Source organism: Zootermopsis nevadensis, unplaced genomic scaffold (genome assembly GCF_977971745.1).
Source record: "Zootermopsis nevadensis isolate Lab colony 2312 unplaced genomic scaffold, Znev_1.0 Znev_ptg000004l, whole genome shotgun sequence".
Lineage (NCBI taxonomy): Eukaryota > Metazoa > Arthropoda > Insecta > Blattodea > Termopsidae > Zootermopsis > Zootermopsis nevadensis.
The window spans coordinates 1,489,537-1,511,722 of record NW_028259136.1 but is presented as its reverse complement, the minus strand read 5'-3'; the positions used below and the strand labels follow the sequence as shown (position 1 = coordinate 1,511,722).

Here is a 22,186-nt window from a genome sequence, read left to right as displayed (position 1 = left end):
TTTACCTGAGAGGAACCACTACGAACCTTAAGACAGTCAGTCAAGGGGCTGAGAATTGAAGGGACCTCATGAATATAATGGTAACACATGACTAACAGTATGGTACACAACAATTTGTGGTATAGAGTACCTGATAATCAAACTGTTGCTGCTAAGCATGCAGAATGTTGCATGGTAATATGTATGCAATCTTGCCTTTAGGCTTTGTATGATATGCCATGTTGCTTTGAAAAGTACAGTAATGGTGACATATGGTAATGATCAGAGTGGTAATAAACTTTTATCCTCCAGGGTGAAATATACGGCAATGCATGTAGGGAATACCTCAACTACCAAAGGAAACATGGTCTTGAATGACTATCAGGGAAATTCAATATGCACATTGCACTCTTTTCACTTTATTATTTTGACTACAATGATTATGATCTTGGTCTTCGAATGTATTGTTTGCATACAGAGAGAAACACGAATTTACTACTGCCATCTCTGTTACTCTGTGTGCAATTACTAAAACAGTACAGAAACGTATACATTAGTATTAAAATGGCGAACCATTATGATGTCCCGAGTTGGTACGATATGTTTAATTTTTGTTAGCTTCTTAACACAACTGTGTTTTCGTCCGAGTGTATGATATACTTGTGTTTTGTTTCCTTAAATATGTTCATGTCAGAAATTGTCATCATTTTTATGTCTTAAAAATGGCATACCAGTGAGCATGTGTAGTAATTTAAGGTTATAAAGAATTATTGAGACCTGAGCAATTCCTTTTTGCAGGGCTGGTAAACCGCCGGTTGGTCTTCATTTAGACGTTTTAAAGGGCGATAAACTAATCCAGGTACAAGTTTCGAGCCAAATTTGTGTGTGAATTTAATAGGAAGGAGGTTTAATAGTAATGTCCGTTTACTGACACTTTAATTTTCAGAAATTAATGATTGATGAAAAGAAATGTTATCTATTTGGTCGAAATCCCCAGATGAATGATTTCTGTATTGACCATGCATCGTGTTCTCGAGTACATGCAGCCCTTGTCTACCACAAGCAACTGAACAGGGCTTTTCTTGTGGATTTGGGGAGTAGTAAGTATACTGTTTCCATTAAATATATGAATGGGAACTAGTGTATTGCCTATCAGACTTTTTACTTGCACTATGTAGAAGACATTTGTTAGTATTGGAGACATTAATAACAAGTTACTTATTACTGTACAGAATATACAAGTTCCTGTTGGCAGTCCAGTATGCCAAATATTAGTTTCCAGCATAACCACTATGTAAACCAGTTCCAAGGTTATGAAAATATATTTTAAAAATAAATCCGTTATTTTTAGTAACCTGTATGATCTACTGTATATGTTTGTGGAATGGCCATGGCAGTGGGAAGGACAAACAGATTTTGTATGTGATTATGTTTAGGATCTAAAAAGAACCCAGGTAACACAACTTTTATGTTGGGTTTTAAGTTCTTTGTATTTGTCTCCCGAGGGTATACCAGTGATGTTATTGACTGTATTCAGATAATGGTTGATGAGAGTTCAGATCGAACCTTTAGTCTAAATAAACACTGCAGTTACTCACTAACAGACTAGTATGGAGAGTGGAGTGGATTCATCTGGCTGAGGATATGAATAATAGGCAGGCTGTTATGAACTGTTAATGAACCTCTGCATTCCATAAAAGCTGGGGAATTTCTTGGCTAGCTGAGCATACTGTTAACTTCTCGAGAAAGACTCTTATCTACTGAATTATAAACAGTTAGTTAATTTTAACGTATCTGATGTTGGAGTATAGAAGCATAAATTAAAGTAAACCAAATGAAACACACTTGTCACAGCAGCTGATGACTGTCTTATGTTAACATCACTGAGTGAGGTTTGAGGGAACAGTGTGGGCAGAATTAAGCCTCATACATGAAGTGCAGGACATTATTGGTTAGGTTATTTGGTTATTCTGCTATGCTGTTGAGGTTCCATAATGTTGAATGAGATGTAATAGATTTTTTGTGAATGTGAATTGTGAGAATGCGAGAAGCAGTAATAATCCATTTTAAGGTACTGACTTGGCATTTGAAAAAAATCTGAAGAATACTCTTTTGGGACAGATGGGCAATGGCTGCAGTTGAAACTTGGTACCTCCTAAATCCAAGTTTGCCATCAGTGTTTAGTAGTAGCCATATCCTTAACCATTTATTCTCATGTTACACACTGTGTTTTGTCTTGATATGAAGCCTCTGCATTATTAGGATTTTCTGTGTTTCTATTTCTCTAATTACTCTTAGAACTTTTTTATGCTTATAGCTCATGGAACATTTATTGGCTCATTACGTCTGGAATCCCATAAACCAACTCAGCTTCCAATTGACAGCACATTTCACTTTGGTGCTTCTACACGGTATTACATAATTCGTGAACGTCCTCAAACAGGAGCTCGGCCAATCATTGAGGAGTTGGAAAAGACATCAGAGGAAGCTGAAGGTGGCTTGCTAGGCTTACCTGAAACAGAAACTGAACTGGATGTAAGTTGACTGCATATGAATTTGATGTCTTGATTTAAATTGCACAACATAACTTATGTCACCATTTTGACCTGGAATCAGTAAATACTGACTTATCTTAACTAGGCCAGTTGATTATTCAAACTGTTTTAGAATGAATGTTTCACTAGAAGGCACACTTTTTATGAAAAACATTAGAGAATAGTTTTCTGCTCACTGCTTCAAAATTTTCAGTAAGCACAAACTAGCTGCTGTTTGTGTATGGAATCCAAAATGTTATTCACACATTGATCCAGGAGTCTGTTAGCACATGCTTTGGATGATAATAGTTTTTATCAGCAGTAGATCAGTTTTCATGCCATATTTTTCTGTCTGTACTAGAGTGTATTTACGTATTGCATGATTACCCATGTGGCAGCTAACACTTAGAGGATGCAGTGTTTGCAATTGGCCAAATCAGAAAAGTTTTTGGATGAATATCATTTTCTTGTTTTACCTCACTAATCTTGTTTGCTTTATTGTTTCAGAATCTTACTGAGTTTAACACGGCACACAATCGTCGTATTTCGATGTTGGGTATTCCAGATGAAGAGATTCGTCCAACATCACGTAAACGTAAGAAGAAATCATTGACTTTCAGTGAAGAGGAAGAAGTAATCAATCCTGAAGATGTTGATCCATCAGTTGGCAGATTTAGGAACATGATTCACACAACAGTCATACCTACAAAGGTACTTAAGGTTTATACATTTTCTTCTTGTCTAGGATTGAGATATAAGCAAGTGAAGTGGCCTGTTGCATAGGACATAAGTCTGTGCTGAATAATGCATCAACTGATAGTACTTAAAGTGTGTGTGTATACATAATTTACTTTAGTCACTTTAAAGTTTTTAGTTATATTACGTTCCCTTCTCTTACCTTATGAAGTATAATGTTTATAATTCCTAATAAAATATTAACATCATATCCCAGAGAGATACTTTAGAACTGTGGTTAAAAGACCACTATGTGGTATTTTAAACATTTCAGGTGTTTGTTTAAAAAATTGTTTTCTCTCTAACCAGTTCTGATTGTATAATTTAGATGCACAGTTTAGAGGTTTCTTTCCTTTCAGGGGGTTTGTGACAGTTTAACTGTTGGCGATTGCATGAGTTTCGAAACTTTAGCTTCAGACTCTTTTTAGAATTTCAGTAGTTATTCCCATTTTATTTAACATGTTATATCTGGTTGGATATTTATGAGACTACTGCAGCCTTTTTGTCAAAGAGGGAAGATCTTGCTACCTTGGTTTTTATTATACCCTGAAATATTGGTATCTTACTAGTACCTTTCTTTGTGTTTTGGCTAAACTGTTTTCTATAACTTGTGAAATAAGTTACATAACATCAGAAATATACAATTGTAGTACAGTGAAACCTCTATCCATCGTTCCCGGAACTATCGTTTTCCCGGATGCATCGTCCGTTTTGTTCGGTCCCGAATACATCCCATATAAAATAATGTTACATTTTCCCGCTTCTATCGTTCCTCGAACTATCGTTTTATCGCATCGATCGTTCAAAAATCTTAGTCCCGTCCCACAATTTTCCCGCAATGATCGTTTCTGAGAATTTAAAATGCTGGGTTTTGAGATAAATTAATGCCGGAAGATGCACAATGTTTTTGGAATACGCAGTAGCGGTAACCTGTTATGTCGCCCAACCAGCACATTCTTTTGAAATGAGGGTCAGCGGTGCAGGGGTGATAGTTGGAGTGAATGGCGGTGCTCATTGTCAGAAATTTTACGATTTTAATTAGGGTGCACTCATATTTCGTTCCAGCGATGCCAGATGGCATGTGCAGTGTGAATTTCTTCACAAATGCTTTTATTACAAGTACAAAGGAAAGGCTGGCGGCACTTTTCATTCTTCTGGTTCATCTCGTTTCCAGCGGTTCAGGGTCTTCTACAGCTACGTTTCGTTGAGTTCGGCAGTAATAGTATTTCCATTCTTCCTGTTATTGTCCGCAAAGGGGGTGGGAGTGGTGAGGAAGAGGAAGACGACGAATGCGAGCCCGAAGCTTTGCCGAGTTTTGCCGAAGCACACGCTGCATTGGCGAAAGTGAAGTCGTTCTTTTATGCGCTTAATATTAGTGAACGTGACGAAGAAAACATTTTGAACGTGGAAAGTGCTCTGTTTGGTCTAAAACGTAAAGTTTCAACAAACCAGTTGTCCATTAAAGACTTTTTTGGTAAAAAGAAGTAACTTTGAAATAGAAACATTGTTTTTTTTTAAATTTTTAATGCTTTCCCGCATCTATCGTTTTCCCGCATTCATCGTTTTTATTTCCCACCCCCGCCGAAAACGATGCATCGAGGTTTCACTGTAGTCATCACAAACTCGCATGTTTCAAGACTACAGAAGGAGTTTGCTATACTTACAAGACAGCTCAAAGTCAACAATAATGTTGCTAACCATAATTTACCTTAATTACAAAATTTACTTGAACCCCATCACATTTCTAACCATATCATCTATCATTATTATCATCTTTACTATATTCAGTCAAGAAGCAGAAAAATGTAGAATTCACATTGTCTGTAATTTTTATTTTAGCGTCAGCGAGTGGATGGAATGGGACCTACTAGTGGATTAACAAATAGCTCAGATGATCGTCTGACGCTGATGAAGCACCTCCATCCTTCTGCTATCATGCCTCACCTTTATCAAGATTTGCCTCCTGAAAGCCATGGTAATGTCAGTAGTGGGGCATCAGCCAGTTCTCCAACAGGTAATTTGTTTTATCAAACTATCTATCTTTGATAGCAGGCTAGATAGGTTCCACATCAGCAATCCTAATTTCCCTAAATGAATGCATTTCTTGGAAGTTGTTCATTATGTGAAGATTCATTAAATAAAACTGTATTTTGTAATAATTTAAAGACTGCAATGAAATGTTACAGTGACTTGAGGTAATACATACACATAAGGAAAAGTAAAAAAAAAGAAAGTTATATTTTAGTTTATCTGAAAAGTGATTGTTTTTCAAAAACTTGTTGAATTGCTTGAAATAGTAAGAAAGCATGCTTGTCGATTAAAGATTGCTTCCAGGAAGGTTGTGTAGACCTAATCTGTGTGTAGATAATCATGTATAAATATTATGTTTAAAAATGGTGAAACTGCCCGAATATTGGAGACATCTGTTACAAAACTTGAATGTGAAAAAATGTGTTATTAGTATTTTTAATTAATAAGGATATATGTATCCCTATATGAATGTAGTTGTGAATTATCAATTGTTTTGTAATATATGTTTAACTTTTCCACTCTGTTAATACAGGTAATTGAGTCTACTGTATAAAGATAAAAGGAACAGAAAATAAGGAAATTAAGTGATAGATAGCAATATGTTTTGCAATAAAACAGCATATGACATAAGAATGATGACAGGCTGTGCACAGAGTGGGATAGGTGGAGAATGTTTGCATTGTAGCAGAAATTCATTTTATAGACTGATAAAGAGATATTCATTTTTCAGAAGCTTGTAAATGTTTTATATGAGAATGTCTGTAAAATAAGGATTTGGTTTCCAGTGAAAATGTCTTAAACTGGTGGGAGAATTTGGTATAATCCTTTTATGTCATTCCCTGAAGAGAGATTCTTTGTTCTGTGTTTCATCTACAAGAACTCATATGGAAATAGTCAGTAAGAAACATGAATTGTGTAAGATACAGGTATTCTGCAATGAAGTTGTGATGATGTGTTTTCAGGAATGTCTGCTTCTGCAGGTGGCAACAACCCCCTCCTCTTCTCGTCAGCCTTGGCTTCCCGGCTAGGTCTTGCTTTGCCAAACCCCGCTCCTGAAGTAGAAATGGCACCCACTCCTCACCCACCGAGTGCAATGCCAGGTCAGGGAGGACCCCTGGCTGCTGCAGCAGCTGAACTTAGTCATGAACCTAAGAAAAAGAAGTATGCAAAGGAAGCATGGCCTGGCAAGAAACCCATGCCCACACTCTTGGTCTGAGGTGCTGGCATGGTGAGAAATCTGTGTATTTTATGGGGAACAAAATACACTTTCAGAAGGTATAAGTTATGGGCTGTTTCAGACAAGTGTGTATCTATGCCATGCTTTTGACATGTTGATATAGAGATTTGTGTGGATGGTCAGTAAACATGCAAAAGAAGTTGGTAAAATATTTCAAGCCACTGATTATATACATTTAATGAGACTGTGGTTTGAATAGGTGCATTTCACAATTACTGCCAATGTTTTCTTGGAAGTGTGCCTTGAATTGGAAAATGTTTTCCCAGTGGTGATGCTCATTACAGGTTAGGTCTTTATTTTGCTTTAAAACTTAAGTTTTTAGTACAAAGATATTTGGTATAAATTCTCTATTTTTGCAGATTAACTAACCTCTGCCCATTTCATTTTCTTTCTTGTGGCATCAGGTTGGATCTTCCTGAGGACACTGTGAATTCTCAAGTAGTGAGCTGTTAGTATGCAAATAGTACGGGGCTTGATCACATCCACTTTCACAAGAAATAAGTTTATGCCAGTATATGCATTCACATCCAACCAGTCACCTGAATATGGGAACAGGTCAGACTATAACTCAGTACATCCAATTTTAACTTTTTGGAACTTATTCTAGATTCCTTCACACAGAACATATCAATATTAAGTATACAATGGAAGGGCATGCTGTAGTTTCAAAAGCACGCTTTCAAAACGTGTTATTTAGAACTGCCCATCCCTTATTGTTTTTGATGTTTATTTATTGCAGTTACAAGTCTCTTGTTGTCAGAATTGATCAGCACTGGCTGTATGGAGGTCATTAGATACGCACTGTATCAGAAACATAAAGTTATATAGATCTTGATAACATCTGTATTTTATATCATGTAGACATTTTTCTGTGATCATTCATTTTTAAGATTTGATTTGAGCTTCATGTAAAATAGTGGTTACATTTGATTGGTATGGACCAATAAAGTTCTCTGAACAACTTTCATGTATCTCCCCCCCGTACCAAATTTCTCTGAAATGTGTTAAGTAGTTTTATAAAAGAAACATGCATGTAGATGAGAAACAGGATTTTTTAATTTCACATTTATAGTTAGCTCATCATCCAAAGAATGCATAAATTGTGGAAGAACAGGAGAAGTGTTAAACTCACTTTCCTAGGACCAAGCAGTAATAATTTAAAAATAATGGACTGTGTTCTCAGTTGGTAATAACATTGACAAACAGATAAACAACAATATTAAATTCACATACTCAGGAATTTAAAAAAAACTTGAATTACAACAAGGTATGAATTCAGCTGGCACTGACATGAAACAAAATAGAGAGACTCCACCACTAATGTTGAGTCATGTACCTGAGCTGTTACAGAAAGAAAACAAGTTAGAAGATATATGCACAGTGTAACAATTCTGGCTTTTTCTCCAGAATCAACATGTGCAAATGGTGCCAGTGATATCAATTATCTGGGTTAGTGACCTTTGTGTGGGTGTCTTCATGGAGGATTCTCACATGTGGTTATGTGACTGGCTATGGATTCTGGAGGTAACCATGTAAACCAAGGTAATTCTTGGATTTCTCAATCAGCCATTTCCATGCAATTTTATAGAAAATCAGAATGTGTCAACAAATTTGACTAAAATATTGTAGTATCAGATTTGATGAAAATTTGTTCAGCTTGTCTTGAACTGTTCAATGCATATGGACAGATTGATGAAGCAATTTTTACAGATGCTCCTCAGGATTGTGTACATGTTTAAATACAGTAAGTGTTTATTTAATGTTAGCATGACAAAAAACAAAAAAGAGAGAAGAGAAATCAAGTAAGGCATTGACACACACATTCATTTTACTTTTTGATAAGTGTGAAAATGAAACACCTTCAGTTGTTGATACATCTTGCGCCTATTATTGAAAGAGAAAAAGAAAAAGAAGATAGTGCATATATTTATATTATTTGCAAAAGAAATCAGAATTTTGGAACTCTTAAACAAGGCAGATAAGAAGGGATGTATTTCAGGCTTTATGTCCTTTATATTCTGTAATATCTAAATGAAAATAAAACATACAAAATTAAACTGTTATTATTTACTAGAAACTAATTCTATAGAGTGAAGTTGGTAGTCTAGGGATGAGTTACTGACTTTCTGCACAACAGTCTCAGGTTTAAAAATGAGCTGGATCCTTTGCCATTTTTTCCCTCCCTCATGTACACATCAGAAGTTGGTGAAGTCAACATTTTATGAATGTTGGAATTTCAGGTCTGTACTGTGGTTTTGAAGCCATAAACTGTAGGATCAACCTTTTGTGTGCTCCTGGTTTTAAATTAGTAGATTTTTTTGCTGCATGTGACTGCCAAAGAGCAAAGGGAATTATAACCAGTACTGAAATATACAACTATAAGACTTTAATATTTATATGATATCAAATTTTGTCCCTTTGGAAGTAATGAAATCAACGTTTCTTTATATATTGTATTTGCTTGTGGCCATTTATACACATTTCATGCAGGTGTCAGTTTGATGGCAAGTTGAAATATGTCATTTAACATCATAACAGTTTAAAGATATATAGTTTATAACCAAAACAATGTACATTATATAAAATTAGATAGAACTGAGTGTGTTTACTATACAGGTTTGACATGAAGGAGTTTTTTTCAGAGATGTTTTTATATGGTAATGACTGTTTTTAAACATTCATGTTGGAGCAGTATTGTTCAGTCTTGTTAATAATTTACTTATCCCACTCACTGCTGTGTGAAATCAAGAAGATGAGAGACAGGATCTTCTGTTGCTACTTTATTGTTTCCATAATCGAAGAGATTGCTAATTGATAAATTTTATCGCATAAATTATGTATATGAAAAAAAGAAGGCCATCTTTACTATTAGGAGAGTTTGTGTGGATATTGAAAAATTCTTTTGTACCCAACTGCCACATTTTATTGCATTTTTAAGAAGTTATGTAATGTTTGGTTTGTGTTATTAATTACATGGGGATTTAAAAAATGCTGCATCATAAAAATGTTTATTTGTACTATCTGTGAAAGTGAAAAAATATTTTTATGAAAACTGGGTAGGTCCTGTACAGTATTTTTATTAAAAATCTTCATATACTGGTGTTCATTAAACTTCATTACATTCTGTAGAAATTTATTGTTGCATGCTGTACAAATGAGTTTTCAGCAAACTAAGACATCAGTCATCAAACCCATATACAGGATTCTGGTTAATTGGGATACATTGGGACTAGAACACTTTGGCCCAATTAAGCAGCTGCCGCAATTATGCGAATTTCCACGAAAAGAGTTAAAAAGGTTTGTTCTTTAAGATTTGTTCCAAGTAAACGGCTGCCCCGATTAACCGATGCTCAATTAACCAGAATCTACTGTATATTATTCTTTAATCTCAATCATCATGTGACAGTGAACCTATTTGCTTTCTCATGGCAGAGCATAGTAGTCAAATTTGTGTGGCTGTAAGATTATGCCTCAGACCATGACATAGAAAGTGAAGCATGTGATGTACAAATTTTAATGTCATACTATGCCAAATATGTCTTCCTACTCATTTCTTACACTCATAATTTTTCATTAATGTCATCTTTCATATGTGTGAATGGTATGCATGAAATATATGGGGCTTATTTTTTCCTAATTTCACAACAACAAAATTAGGGTTTGTGAACTGTGATAAAATGTGGTTTTTACTACAGGGGACTGAATACTCCAGAGTGCTGTGAACAAAGTGTTATACCTCTCAAGGTATTCTGAGAATCATCATGAAGTAATGAAGTGTATCATGTCCCAATGCTCAGTGGGATCTGAACTTGACTGTGTTGATTCATCATGCAAACAATTAATGGTTTAATGTAAGGAGGTACATTTAAATAAATATTGTAATTTGTGAAATATGTATTGCACAGTATCAAGTGAGAATATCTGTAAAAGTTACCCAAGGTGCAAAAGGCAAAATGGGATGCATGAAATACAGAAAGAGGTTTCTCTGTTTACAGTTGTTCTTTATACATTGATATACATTTGTCATAATTGTAATCAGAAGGCAAGAAACATACACAGAAGCCTTAAAACCATACAATGTAGTAATATAAACCAACCACTTTTACCATTGTTATTGACTACTTATTTACTTTACTTTGCCAAACACCTTTCACTTACATGAATCCATCATTAGTGGTAATGCATTTAAATACTTGTTTCAATATATAATATAAAAGAAAACATTAATGGGCGACAATAAGAAGATGACCATCAGGGTGATTTGCTACCATGAAAACCTGAAAAGTCACTATGTTCAAAAATAATTTATGAATATATCTATGTAGTGAAGAACAGTAAGGTCAACTTGTGTCAATTAGAAAAACAAAGGTTATGTTTCAAAATATGTTATCAAGTTAAGAGGATACAACACTATAGCATTTGAATAGTAATTAGCTTTATTACCAGCTGAGCTATCGCCGTTGATCGTACTTTCTCCGGAAAGAAGATGGCGAAACTATATGCAGGGAGTATTGTAGGTGTTACAACCTGTGAATTAAATGATAGTATGTCTCCTAAGTTCGATATTGTGAAGACTATTGAAGAAGACGAAGATGTTCCAGATTTTTCAGAAAATTCTGATGAAGAAGAGGAGGTGTGTGTAATATTTTTGGGACTGTTTAGTCACATATATAATTTATACTCTTTTTCAGCACTTTGTTGACGTACTGAACACAATTTAACCTGTACGCGAACCATGTGCTTTTCATTGTGTTCTATTTCAGTTACTGGGCGGTGTTCACCTGTTACGATTATGTTTTTCAGAATGAGATGTAGCAACTTTCATGATGTTTTTACTGGTTGGTAAATACATGCATGTCTTATAGCATTTTACGTAGTTCGGTGACTGTGTGTGAGTCCACACGCTCGTGTTTGTTTTCGTCAGTAGTATAGTACATTTTAACAATTTATTGTTATTGTATATGGAATGAATTAATCTATTGCTAATACCTAATTCTACTTCACTAGCACAAAGAAGATGGAATTCATATGTAGCAGGAGATACGTAACACAGGTGTATTCAGGGTTGTCATGAAGCTGAACTGAACACAAATATATTTATGGTTTACGTGACATGCAAAAAGTATACTTGGGGTTCATACTGAAAGGAATAAATATTTCCAACTTGTATACATTGTTGTACAGTTGGCACAATACTGTATTCTCTCTTTTTTCCTTTAAATTTTAGTCTCTTATCACAAAACTGCAGAATAGCATATGATCATACATTTCTTTTATTAAGAGAGTGGCCAATGTTCTGATAGCTTTTGTCACTTTGGTCTCTCTCTTGCTGACACCAGTGTTATTAATAGAAGTAAGAGCTTATTATGTACAAATTTATGTTTTTTTGAACTAGTGCTGAAGTTATATTTATGTTTCAGTTTCAACCTAGCAAACAGAAAAGAAAGAAGAATGTGGATTTTGATGTTGGCTTTGAGTTTGTAGGCAGTGTTTCAGAGTACAATACTGATACATGGGATGACCTAGCTAAATATGTGAAGCGAAAAGTAAAGACTAAAGTGGATGAAAAAATTCAGAATGCCAGAATGGATTTGAAAAATAAGGTATGTATAATGAAACAAAATTGTTAGTTTCATGTACCTAATTGTATTTATAAGAGAAGTAATACTGATAATGCACCAACCTCTGTTACATATAATAGAAGCAAGATGACATAGAGACCTGTAATGATGAATCCCTGCCAGTGATTATTTCTGATTCAGGAGAATCAGATGAGGAAATATCACTTTCAGAAGATGAGCTCAAGAAAGGTGTGTTGTAGAAGTGTAGACTGAAATTACGGAATTTTTAATTTATATATATTTGCATGGTACTTTTTTATTGTTGTTATCAGTGTGATACATTATTCATCACATTAGTTGTCCTTTCCTAATCCAGATGCCCTTTGCAACTCATTAGAAAACCAGAATGGTTGAGACTGCTTTGATGATCGAAGTGTTCTCTGAAGATGATGTTAATTACAACTCTGGAGTTTGAACTGAATTTAGCTTTTATTTTATTCTCTTTGCAGTTAGTCATCCACATCACTATTTAAGTTAAGGGAATTTTTTTAAAGTAAATAATGAAGAAAATGTTTGGTATTTTGTACCTTTCCTTTTCAGATAATATTAAGGTAAAGGAGAAGATGATATCAAAGAGAAATAAGAAGAAGAAAAAAGTCGGTGATACTGAAGAGCAAGAATCAGAGTTTTTTGAAGATGCACCTCCATTTGATGAAAATGCTTCATTCTATCAGATGAACCTGTCTAGACCTCTGTTAAAGGTGCAGTTACATATTAAAGTAATGTTTTCTTACCAGTGTAAAGAGACTACCTTTTCACTTTGTATTTGTTTGTACTGTTATATCTGAGGGTTTGTGTTCTGGCCATACTGACTGACAGTACTAGGCTACAAACAATTCAGAACTCTGTTATAATTGTTATACAATCAGTGTCTGATTTGTGAATGTGGATCAGGTATGAGATTTAACAGTTTATAATTGTGTTATATTAAATACTTAATATGTTTATAGGCAATTGCAGCTATGAACTTTATTCACCCAACCCCCATCCAAGCTGCCACTATTCCAGTCGCCCTAATGGGAAGGGATGTTTCGGGATGTGCTGCAACTGGCACTGGCAAGACAGCTGCCTATATTCTTCCCATTTTGGAGCGTCTTCTATACAGGCCACTGGGTGACACAGCTGTGACTCGTGTTCTTGTGCTTGTACCAACACGAGAGTTAGGTGTTCAGGTTTATCAGGTTACTCGTCAGTTGGCCCAGTTTACAAACATTGAAGCTGGATTGGCAGTAGGAGGACTGGATGTGAAGGCGCAGGTAATAGGAATGTCCTATCAGTGCTTGACCAAAGAACTCAGTATATTATCTTCACAGTGAGTTTCTTAGAAACTTCTTCAGAGGTCGCTATGAAGTAGTGATTGGCCAGTTGTAGGGGGTCACTTATATTAGGACAAAACTGCATATACTCACAAACGTTATTATAAATTATCTGTTTCAGGATCAATCCATTTATTTAGTTGTCATATCTTGTACACTAAATCACCATGAATTTTGCTAGCACTTGTCACTGATCCAGCATTCTAACATTGCATACTGACAGTGTTATTAACTGTTTTGTGATGCTGAATGACAAAGTAGGTGTTTATAAAGGAATTTTTCTTTTCTATTGAATAAGGAAAATTTATCAAGCATAGCTAAAAATACTTCTTAACAATAGAATTTGTAATTTTATTTTCACAGGAAAATCTTAATGCAATCTTTATAATGAACAGTTTGTTGTCCAAGCCATGGATCATATATTGAATCTGTTCTCTGTGCAGATGTGTCACTAGATTTCATTCATCAGAATGCAACCACTTGCCATAGAACATATTCCTGAAAACAATTTCACTTCTGTAAATTATTTTGCCTCAGGGGATATCCTCCCTGGGGCTGTCCAAAAGAAAATTTTTAAATATGTTTACACTTTAATCTTATAAAAGAAGTACTCTCTGCAGTTCTTTGGCCACATTTTCTGAATATATTTGTGCTACATGAGTAAATATGTTGTGTGATACTTCTGTGTCTGAAAACACATTTTAGAAAATTGAGTTTTGGTTTGGTGATTTTCAGGAGTCTGTGTTACGTAAAAATCCAGATATAGTGATTGCAACTCCGGGCCGACTGATTGACCACTTGAAAAATACACCATCCTTCACTCTGGATAGTATTGAAGTGCTGGTGCTAGATGAGGCTGACAGGTGAATTTTGGTTATCTTGTTCTTTCATATTTGTACTACAGTAGGTCAGTATCTCTGTGTGTGATGTTTAGCTGAAGTGCAGGGAGAAGAATAATTTCAAGTTTCAATTTGTTACAGTCTTGTTCTTTCTCAAGTTTATACACTTGTCTGACCACTTTCAATTATTCACCCCCTCCCCCCAGCATACTGGTGGAATTTAAGTGTTCAGAAAGAAACCACTGACAGATGCAATTCATAGTTTGTAGTTTGATGTTGAATATAATAATACTAGAAGAGAATTGTTACAACCATAGGAATTGCAGTTTTAATTGTTTTGCTGACTAAATAAATCTAAATATTTTTCCAGAATGTTGGATGAGAATTTTGCGGAACAGATGAAAGAGATAGTGCGCTCCTGTGCAAGGAGTCGACAGACACTGCTGTTCTCTGCTACTATGACAGAGGAGGTAGAGGATCTAGCAGCTGTCTCTCTCAAAAAACCAGTCAAAGTTTTTGTTGATAGCAATCGTGTTGTTGCTTTCAATCTGCGACAGGAATTTGTTCGGTAAGGACAGCTTTTCACAGTATAATTTTCTGTTCTTATACTGTGCCAAAACTGTAGACTTTGAATTTCCATCCTTCCTTTTCTGCATCTACTTTCACATATTTTCTAATGCTCTTGTTTCATATTTAATCTGCTCTTGTTCATTGTGGTCTTCTGAGTTGTGATGCCATTCCGCTGGAATGTTGGCACCCAGCTTCAGGTTCACATAGTTTCACAGTTCAGAAGACCTCCTTGGACATCTGCGCTGTTGTGGGGATCATTTATCTCATCTTGTTTGTTTCTCAGCCATATTGACCATGCATCACGTCTCATGTATAGTCTGTCTAGTCATGTGTTGCATTAGCATACCATTAAACTGTAAACCTAGAGTTAAAGTCATGCTGGCATTCCTGTGTTATCTGTATTTAAATCCCCTGTTTTAATATAAAGCATCTTCACTGCTTGTGATGTGTTTTCACTTTTCTTAGTCCATATCCTTGTTTATATTATAATTTTTTGTGAATATGTACAGATGTATGTATGGTGAGCAGTTCTGAAATGAGCTTTTTTAGATACTCAGGTTGTAATAGTTTGTTATATGCTTTTGTTAAATAAGATAAATGGGACTCTGTATCTCATGTCAATTTGCTGACTACATTGACTGTTCAAGATAGTGCCTCCTGTAGAGGAAATGTTTGATGAATATAATTTTTGTGTAAGTGGTGAATTAACACTTCTTGACTCCAGACCATAATGTTAGTTACTTAACTCATAAACAATTATAATGCACTTTGTTTTTTACATAGAATTCGAGCAGGGCATGAAGGTGACCGTGAAGCTATATTGGCTGCCCTGATTTGCCGCACCTTTCGTGACCACACTATGGTATTTGTTCAGACCAAGAAACAGGCTCATCAAATTCACATTCTTCTGGGATTACTTGGGATTAAAGTTTGTATAATTTTAACTTTTGAGTTTATAAATTGGAATTAATGATAGAGATAAGAGGAAACAGTTCAAAATCTTGATAGGGTAAATTATGCTAATCCTGATGACACTGCAATCTAAGGTGCACATGATCTTAGGTCATCTGAACACTGGCTTCATAGCTTTCAATTCAGCTTAAAATGTAGATGTCTGTGTGTCTTGTTCTCAAGTGCAACTGCCAGTCTGACCAGAATTCAGAAACCCACAAGGCAAAGGCTCAGTTCAAACTCATTTCATATTACAATCAAAGAAGAATGCTAATTATAAATAAATTAGACGTGTTTCATCTTTACATAATTTTTTGTTGTTGGTCTTCTTCATGCTCAAGAATGAGTGAAGAACACCTTATGGGCTTATCCATATGTCATATTTTTCCTAGGAGGTAGCCAACCAGCTTTCCTTGGGGTCATTGTTGAAGGTCATGGGGAATTTGTTGTTGTTATCCTCTTGTTATTGTTATTCCTTTGCCTTGCTTTTACTAGGTTTGACACCCCTTTGCCTCTGTTATCTCAGGTTAGATCATTCAGGCCCCAGGAGGATCTGAAGTGCCCTAACTAGTTCTGCCACCCACAGGGCTAGCCTATTTTTGGGGATTAGTACCTTTCAGGGCACTGCAGGTAATGCCCCAACATTTACTCCAAACCAGGATTAGTTAACCCCAGGGGCTTTGCCACCCAGGCCTTTCCCCAGGATGCTTGGTTTGTTGGGGCCTTGCCGTCAGTAATTGTTACTCCAGGGTCATTGCCCCATGGGCCACCTCTTCCATGCCTTGGGCACCAGATGTGGACTTCCCTGTGCAGGAATGAACTGCATGAGGTGACATAAACACTTTGGAATGTCGATGTATTCCAAGGAATACACCATTCAGTCTTTAGAAGTTATAATGTACCAGAAACATTAAAATGTTATTTTTCTGTTTAATGTAATGTATCTTCTTTGTCCTCAGGTTGCAGAGTTGCATGGTAATATGTCACAGCCTCAGAGACTAGATGCACTTAGAAAATTTAAAGATGAAGAGGTGGATGTACTAGTAGCAACAGATGTAGCTGCTCGTGGTCTTGATATACGAGGTGTCAAAACAGTAAGTAAATTACTTTGTAGTGAAATTATAATGTGGAGCTTATGATGATGTGTCACTGTAGTGGATGGTACACCGCATAATTTTACCTCACAAAAGAGGGTATAAAACTATACATGGCATAAAATTCATCCATGTGCAAATCCTTGCCTTATATAGTGCAAACATATGAAAACAAAACACATGTTGAACAAAACTATAAATGATGAACCTGTGTGTATGTGAGAGGGTGTGCATGTTTGTTGTAATTACAAAAGATAAGATACTGCCTTCTTCTAACTATAATGTATGAATACACGACTTATAAAAATTCACTGCATGCCTGAAACCTTGTCTCAGCACAATGGTTGCAGAACACTGGCCATTATATTAGTCGCTTGTTTCTTATGGCAATAGAACTGCCCTACCTGATAGGAAATTAAATGAAGCCTTTTGATGAATTTTTGTTGCCACAGGTAATTAACTTTGTGATGCCTGCCACAGTGGAGCACTATATTCACAGAGTTGGTCGAACAGCCAGAGCAGGAAGAGTTGGTGTATCTGTATCACTTGCTGGTGAAGGAGAGCGTAGGGTTGTGAAGGATGTCATTAAGAAGGCTACAAATCCTGTGAAGATGCGTATTATTGCCACAGGTAGATTTCAATACCTTATAGCTATGATTTTGATTCTTATGTTTTGCCCATAATTATGTCCTAATGACCATGCTCATGTTCAACCAAGGTATTTAGATAATCATAAATACAGTGATTGTCATTGTAATGTAATGTAGTAGGCTTTGAAAATGTATTCCTTGGCAATGAAGTCCAAAATCAAGAAATTAGTTTATTGTCTGCTTTTTACAGTTATTAAGTTTCAATTATGATTTTGATGAGGTCATGTCTATGATGAAAAGTTAGTAATTTGAAATATGGCCCTAGATTTTCTGAATTATAATTACATACTTTTATTATACCTTCACACAGTAAGACATTCAGATAAAGAAGCATTAAAGTCTGTTGCTACAGCATGACTATCTTTTTTTATGAATATGCTGTTTATCGAGTTTTAAGCATCACACTGGGGAACAAAGCATATGCACTGCAGTGTTAAAGAGAAGAGAGTGAACAGAAAGTTTCCTTCAATTCACCTTTATGTCCCTGTACTCATATTCCTTTCTGGAAAAATGTCTGCTGTACTCTATTTGTATAGCATGTTTGCCTCACAATTTCAGATATAGTGGAAAAATATAGGGTTCGTGTGTCTGCGCTTGAAGACAAAGTTAAACATATCCTGCAGGAGGAATGGGAGGAACGTACATTGAACCGGGCTGAGAACCAAGCAAATCATGCTGAAAAGATTCTAAAGGGTGAAACAGAGACACCACGTTCTTGGTTCCAGTCTGATAAACAAAGAAAGCTAGAAAAAAGTATGTATCCTTTAGTATTCTGTTATTAGCTTATACTACAATGATGTTTTTATGAGATTGTTTTGTCTTTTATGTGCATGTGTGTGGAGACTTCTTATGCTACTGAAGATAAACATGTTACAGGGGCAGGCCAAAAACTAATTTGAAACTTAATTTTAAGCATTCAAAGAAAACTCTTATATACAGGCTACATACTATTACATCTAATTTTAATGATCCACATAAAGTGGAAATGTCTTAAGAAGAATGAAAAGATAAGTTTTAGAAGAAAATTTTACAACACTTTGAACCACACTTATAAAGGGACAATTAGTGTGTTCATATATTGTGCAAGCGTACTGACAGGTCTTTACTGCTATTTACTTTGTATTGCCACATGTAGTTTTCACAGAAAAATCTAATACTATATCACACATTCTTTAACAGGATCATGGTAGTATAAAGTACCTTTAGTGGAACTGTTATATATAAATGTCTGCTGTTATGACAGTTCTAGACCAAAAATAAATTTTCTGTTATAATGTATTCTCATGGTTTTTGTACTTATGTTGGACATGTGGTAGGAAATAAATCCTACCACATGTCCAACATAAGTACAAAAACCATGAGAATACATTATAACAGAAAATTTATTGTATGTTCGTGTCATCCCTTTGTTCATTATGTAACTGACCCATACTTTCAATTACAGAAAAATTGAAGTTATCAGAACCAAATGATAGAGAAAAGAATAAATGTCAGGATGGTAATGCCAAAGAAGCAAAACAATCAAAACGTGGCAAAAGAGGCGGAAAAAATAAAGATACGCCTGAGGAGAGGGCAAAGGCAGAAATCAGTAAAGTTATAGCTTTGAAAGCTCGTCTTGCGAAGAAAAAAGACAGGCCTCGTAAGATCAAGGCAGTAATTGATCATAAAGCACATAATTCAGGCAAGACAGGTAAGTCTAAGAAAGTGTGAAATGCTCAGTCTCTTAGAGTTTTATATTTGGACTAGTTTTAAGTACTTCTCTGTTATTATTTTTTGCCTACTTTCCTTTCTTAAGGGAAGGAAGTATATGTGATCATGCTGGTGAATTTGCTCTGCAAATAATCATGATGTTTATAATTGTGGGATTTTTCAGTTGTCTTAACATTTGTTTATACAATTTAGTACTTTGTTTTCTTTCCAGGAGAGATAAGAAGTTGATTTTTCATATGAAATTTAGTTGTATTTTAATTATAATCTAGGAATTATACAGGTATTAGCTCCTCCATGAAGTTAGCTGCTTGTAGTACAGTGCATTGTAAGTCAAACATTTCTAACCAGACTGAAACCTGTCAGAATTCATAGGTGCAAAGAACACTTGTCTTGTTTCTGTTATATCTTCATTATTTTAAAATTTAGTCTAAGCTACCAATTTTGTATTTACTACAGGTTCTTTGAAGAGGAAGAAGTCATCTTTTGCCCAAGATCTGACAGATGTGAGCAAGAAAGGAGCAAAAAGGATGAGATACGAGTATGTGTCCATTTATTATAATTATCAAACTTGCTCAATTGTCTATAGCAAGGGTTCTTAATTAGAGATTCAGGGGTATGATTGTTGTCACCTGAAAAGTATTATGTTTGATAGCCTTCATCCGATAGGAAAACAAAAGGGAAATTTCTCAGAAAAGTCTTTTGGCCAATGACCAAACAGGGACAGATTGTGATATAATTTGTGACAAAAACACTCACATTCATCCCCTTGTTTTCTCTTTCACTCACTCTATTAATATCATAGCTTGATTTCAATTGGTTTCATCTCTCTCTTCCCATAGCTCCTTCCCCTCATTTATTTTCAGGTTTGTCCTTTTTGTGCAACATCTTTCCTAACCTGTTGTTCCAAATTTGATATCTGGTGTTTTCCTTTTACTTTCATGTTCAGAACATTCTTTGGTATATTACTTTAAAATAAGTAATGGCTTTTTATTCGCACATTCTTTTCAATTCAGTGTTTGTAATTATTATGTTACTCTTCTTCAAATACTAAATAAACATTTTCTCTAACCTTGTTTGTTTCCTAACAGGATTTTAGTGTAAATAAAATTGTTACTGGATATACATGTGTGTGTGATTTTCATTATTCTCATTGAGTTTCAGGCACCTACAGGTGCATCCACTTAGTACCAAATACTTTGTATTTTGTGTTTTTTGCAGGGACATATTCATATTTAAATGTTATTTTCTTCCATTTTATTTGACTTCTTGATTGGTTTCATATTTTGCATTCAATTCAGAATGTATCTGTGTTACTGAAATGTTTTTAGATCAGTGCTATCAACATGCAATATAACATAGATCATTCCCAGTTTCTAATGGGAATACTTTTGTCATTATATAATATGTATATATATGTTATCACATAGTCATATTTTCTTGTTTAAGTTTTGAAGCATGGAGATATCTCCATCTAATCTTCAAGATTAAATATGTTAGAGTTGTAAATACTAGCACTCTTTTCATATGCATTTGTTTCATAATTGTGTTTTTCTATATCTAAATTTCATGTTAATTTCTTTGTTCTAGTGCCAATGTTAAGCAGAAAATGGACAAACTAAGTAGTAAAAAGGTTGGACCTGGAAAGATGTTTGGCCAAAAGAAGACTGAACAAAAGAATAGAGGAAAGGTGTTTGGCCAGAAGAAGAAGAAAAGCAATAAAAATAGATGAATCTGTTGTTAAATTCTTTAATTAACTTTATTATGGTGTATACTTATATAATTAAAGACAAAAATGCATATTCAGTTAAATCACAATGATTGTTCTTTCTAACAATATATATTTTCAAATTCTTGCTTAGTCTTGTGGCCTGTTAAAATTTCATGCCATCTTTTCATTGGTATTCCTAAATTTCTCTTCCTCTTAAACTGGTGTACTGTAATCTCTTTTGATATTCCGTTATTTACCTTTCTTATGTGTTTAATTTTGTATAAATTTGATGATTGATTGAATTTGTAATTCTCCTAAAATATTACCATTTTGTTTATGATATAATAAGATGTTCTCTAAAGTCTACTACAAGCACATATATGAAGAAAGCAAGTGTAGGCCTCTTTTTTTTATCTTTAATGCCTGTGACCTTACTGCCCTGCCTGTTAAGTAATTCACTTTCTGAGGTGGAGGTCTGTAGCTGCCTGGTGATAATGAAATTTGTTTAGTAGTATTTCATTAAGTTCTCAGAAAACTAAGATGGAAAAATTTACAGAAATCAAACCCAAGACATTTGACACAAGGCAAACACCCTTCCTCTGACTTCCAAATGCTGCATGAGGAATTAGAATTGGATGGAACACATCAATTTTTGAATTATGGTGATAGTGCTAATTTGCTGTGCAAAAACATAGTATCAGTAATGAAGCTGGTCTACATACAGACACAAGGAAAACAGTATGTGTATTCATATCTTGGCCAAATGTAAGACAAAGTCATAGTATAAAAATAGTTGGGAATGGCAATAAGAGATTAAATTTACATTTGCATAGAAGTTAAGAAGAGATTATGTAAGTGAGGTGGGCATCAAAGAGACCCTTGCACTATGATCATTAGGAATGCTTGTTACCATTTCATAGTCCTTTCGCCTTTCCATCTCCTGTCTAAAAACCTAAAGATTAAAATATACAGAACTAATTTTATTTCTTGATTTATATAAGCATGAAACTTGGTCTCTCACTGCCTGTGAAACCAACACTGACATCTTCTCCAGTGTGAGAACCTTAAATCTCATTTCAGTACCTTGGCCTTTGGTTCTGGAAAGGTGTGTCAGAACGTAGGATTGGTTATCCTGTATTTGAATGAATCTGATGGTGACATGAAAAATATTTCATGTTTGTACTTAACATGTGATAGAGTTTGGAATGGAG

At 34.9% G+C, this 22,186-nt stretch overlaps 2 protein-coding genes across 7 annotated transcripts; both read left to right on the top strand.

Moving 5' to 3' along the window:
- The first annotated feature begins 445 nt into the window (after positions 1-445).
- Positions 446-10,626, top strand: NiPp1 (nuclear inhibitor of protein phosphatase 1). Of its 5 annotated transcripts, none has more exons than XR_002542219.1 (8): positions 446-572; positions 778-838; positions 926-1,079; positions 2,297-2,514; positions 3,021-3,224; positions 5,088-5,262; positions 6,242-6,554; positions 7,924-10,626. XR_002542219.1 is itself a non-coding variant. In XM_022058463.1 (8 exons), exons 1-7 carry the CDS (start codon positions 544-546, stop codon positions 6,493-6,495), a joined length of 1,095 nt encoding a protein of 364 aa, XP_021914155.1. In that variant the 5' UTR covers positions 446-543; the 3' UTR covers positions 6,496-6,507; positions 7,924-10,626. The 5 variants fall into 5 exon arrangements, 3 of the variants coding, with proteins under 3 accessions (XP_021914155.1, XP_021914154.1, XP_087198953.1); XR_002542217.1 differs by having other exon boundaries at positions 6,921-10,626; XM_022058463.1 differs by having other exon boundaries at positions 6,242-6,507.
- A 361-nt stretch (positions 10,627-10,987) lies between these two features.
- On the top strand, positions 10,988-21,076 carry Rs1 (Dead-box helicase Rs1). 2 transcript variants are annotated; one of them, XM_087342826.1, is made up of 15 exons: positions 11,010-11,149; positions 11,280-11,354; positions 11,937-12,119; positions 12,218-12,326; positions 12,678-12,838; positions 13,088-13,393; positions 14,189-14,316; positions 14,663-14,860; positions 15,646-15,790; positions 16,773-16,907; positions 17,360-17,537; positions 18,116-18,310; positions 19,002-19,247; positions 19,724-19,805; positions 20,855-21,076. In XM_087342826.1, the coding sequence occupies exons 2-15, from the start codon at positions 11,340-11,342 to the stop codon at positions 20,994-20,996; spliced, it is 2,223 nt and encodes a 740-aa protein (XP_087198952.1). In that variant the 5' UTR covers positions 11,010-11,149; positions 11,280-11,339; the 3' UTR covers positions 20,997-21,076. The 2 variants fall into 2 exon arrangements, with proteins under 2 accessions (XP_021914152.1, XP_087198952.1); XM_022058460.2 differs by lacking the exon at positions 11,280-11,354 and having other exon boundaries at positions 10,988-11,149.
- Positions 21,077-22,186: the final 1,110 nt, after the last annotated feature.

Excerpts from the sequence above, each read along its gene's own strand:
- NiPp1 (XM_022058463.1), top strand. The coding sequence starts at position 544 with ATGGCGAACCATTATGATGTCCCGAGTTG. Across the intron at positions 839-925 it reads AGGGCGATAAACTAATCCAG|AAATTAATGATTGATGAAAA; the intron begins GTACAAGTTTCG and ends TTTAATTTTCAG. Across the intron at positions 5,263-6,241 it reads ATCAGCCAGTTCTCCAACAG|GAATGTCTGCTTCTGCAGGT; the intron begins GTAATTTGTTTT and ends ATGTGTTTTCAG.
- Rs1 (XM_022058460.2), top strand. The coding sequence starts at position 11,003 with ATGGCGAAACTATATGCAGGGAGTATTGTAGGTGTTACAACCTGTGAA. Across the intron at positions 12,839-13,087 it reads TGTCTAGACCTCTGTTAAAG|GCAATTGCAGCTATGAACTT; the intron begins GTGCAGTTACAT and ends ATATGTTTATAG. Across the intron at positions 14,317-14,662 it reads GTGCTAGATGAGGCTGACAG|AATGTTGGATGAGAATTTTG; the intron begins GTGAATTTTGGT and ends ATATTTTTCCAG.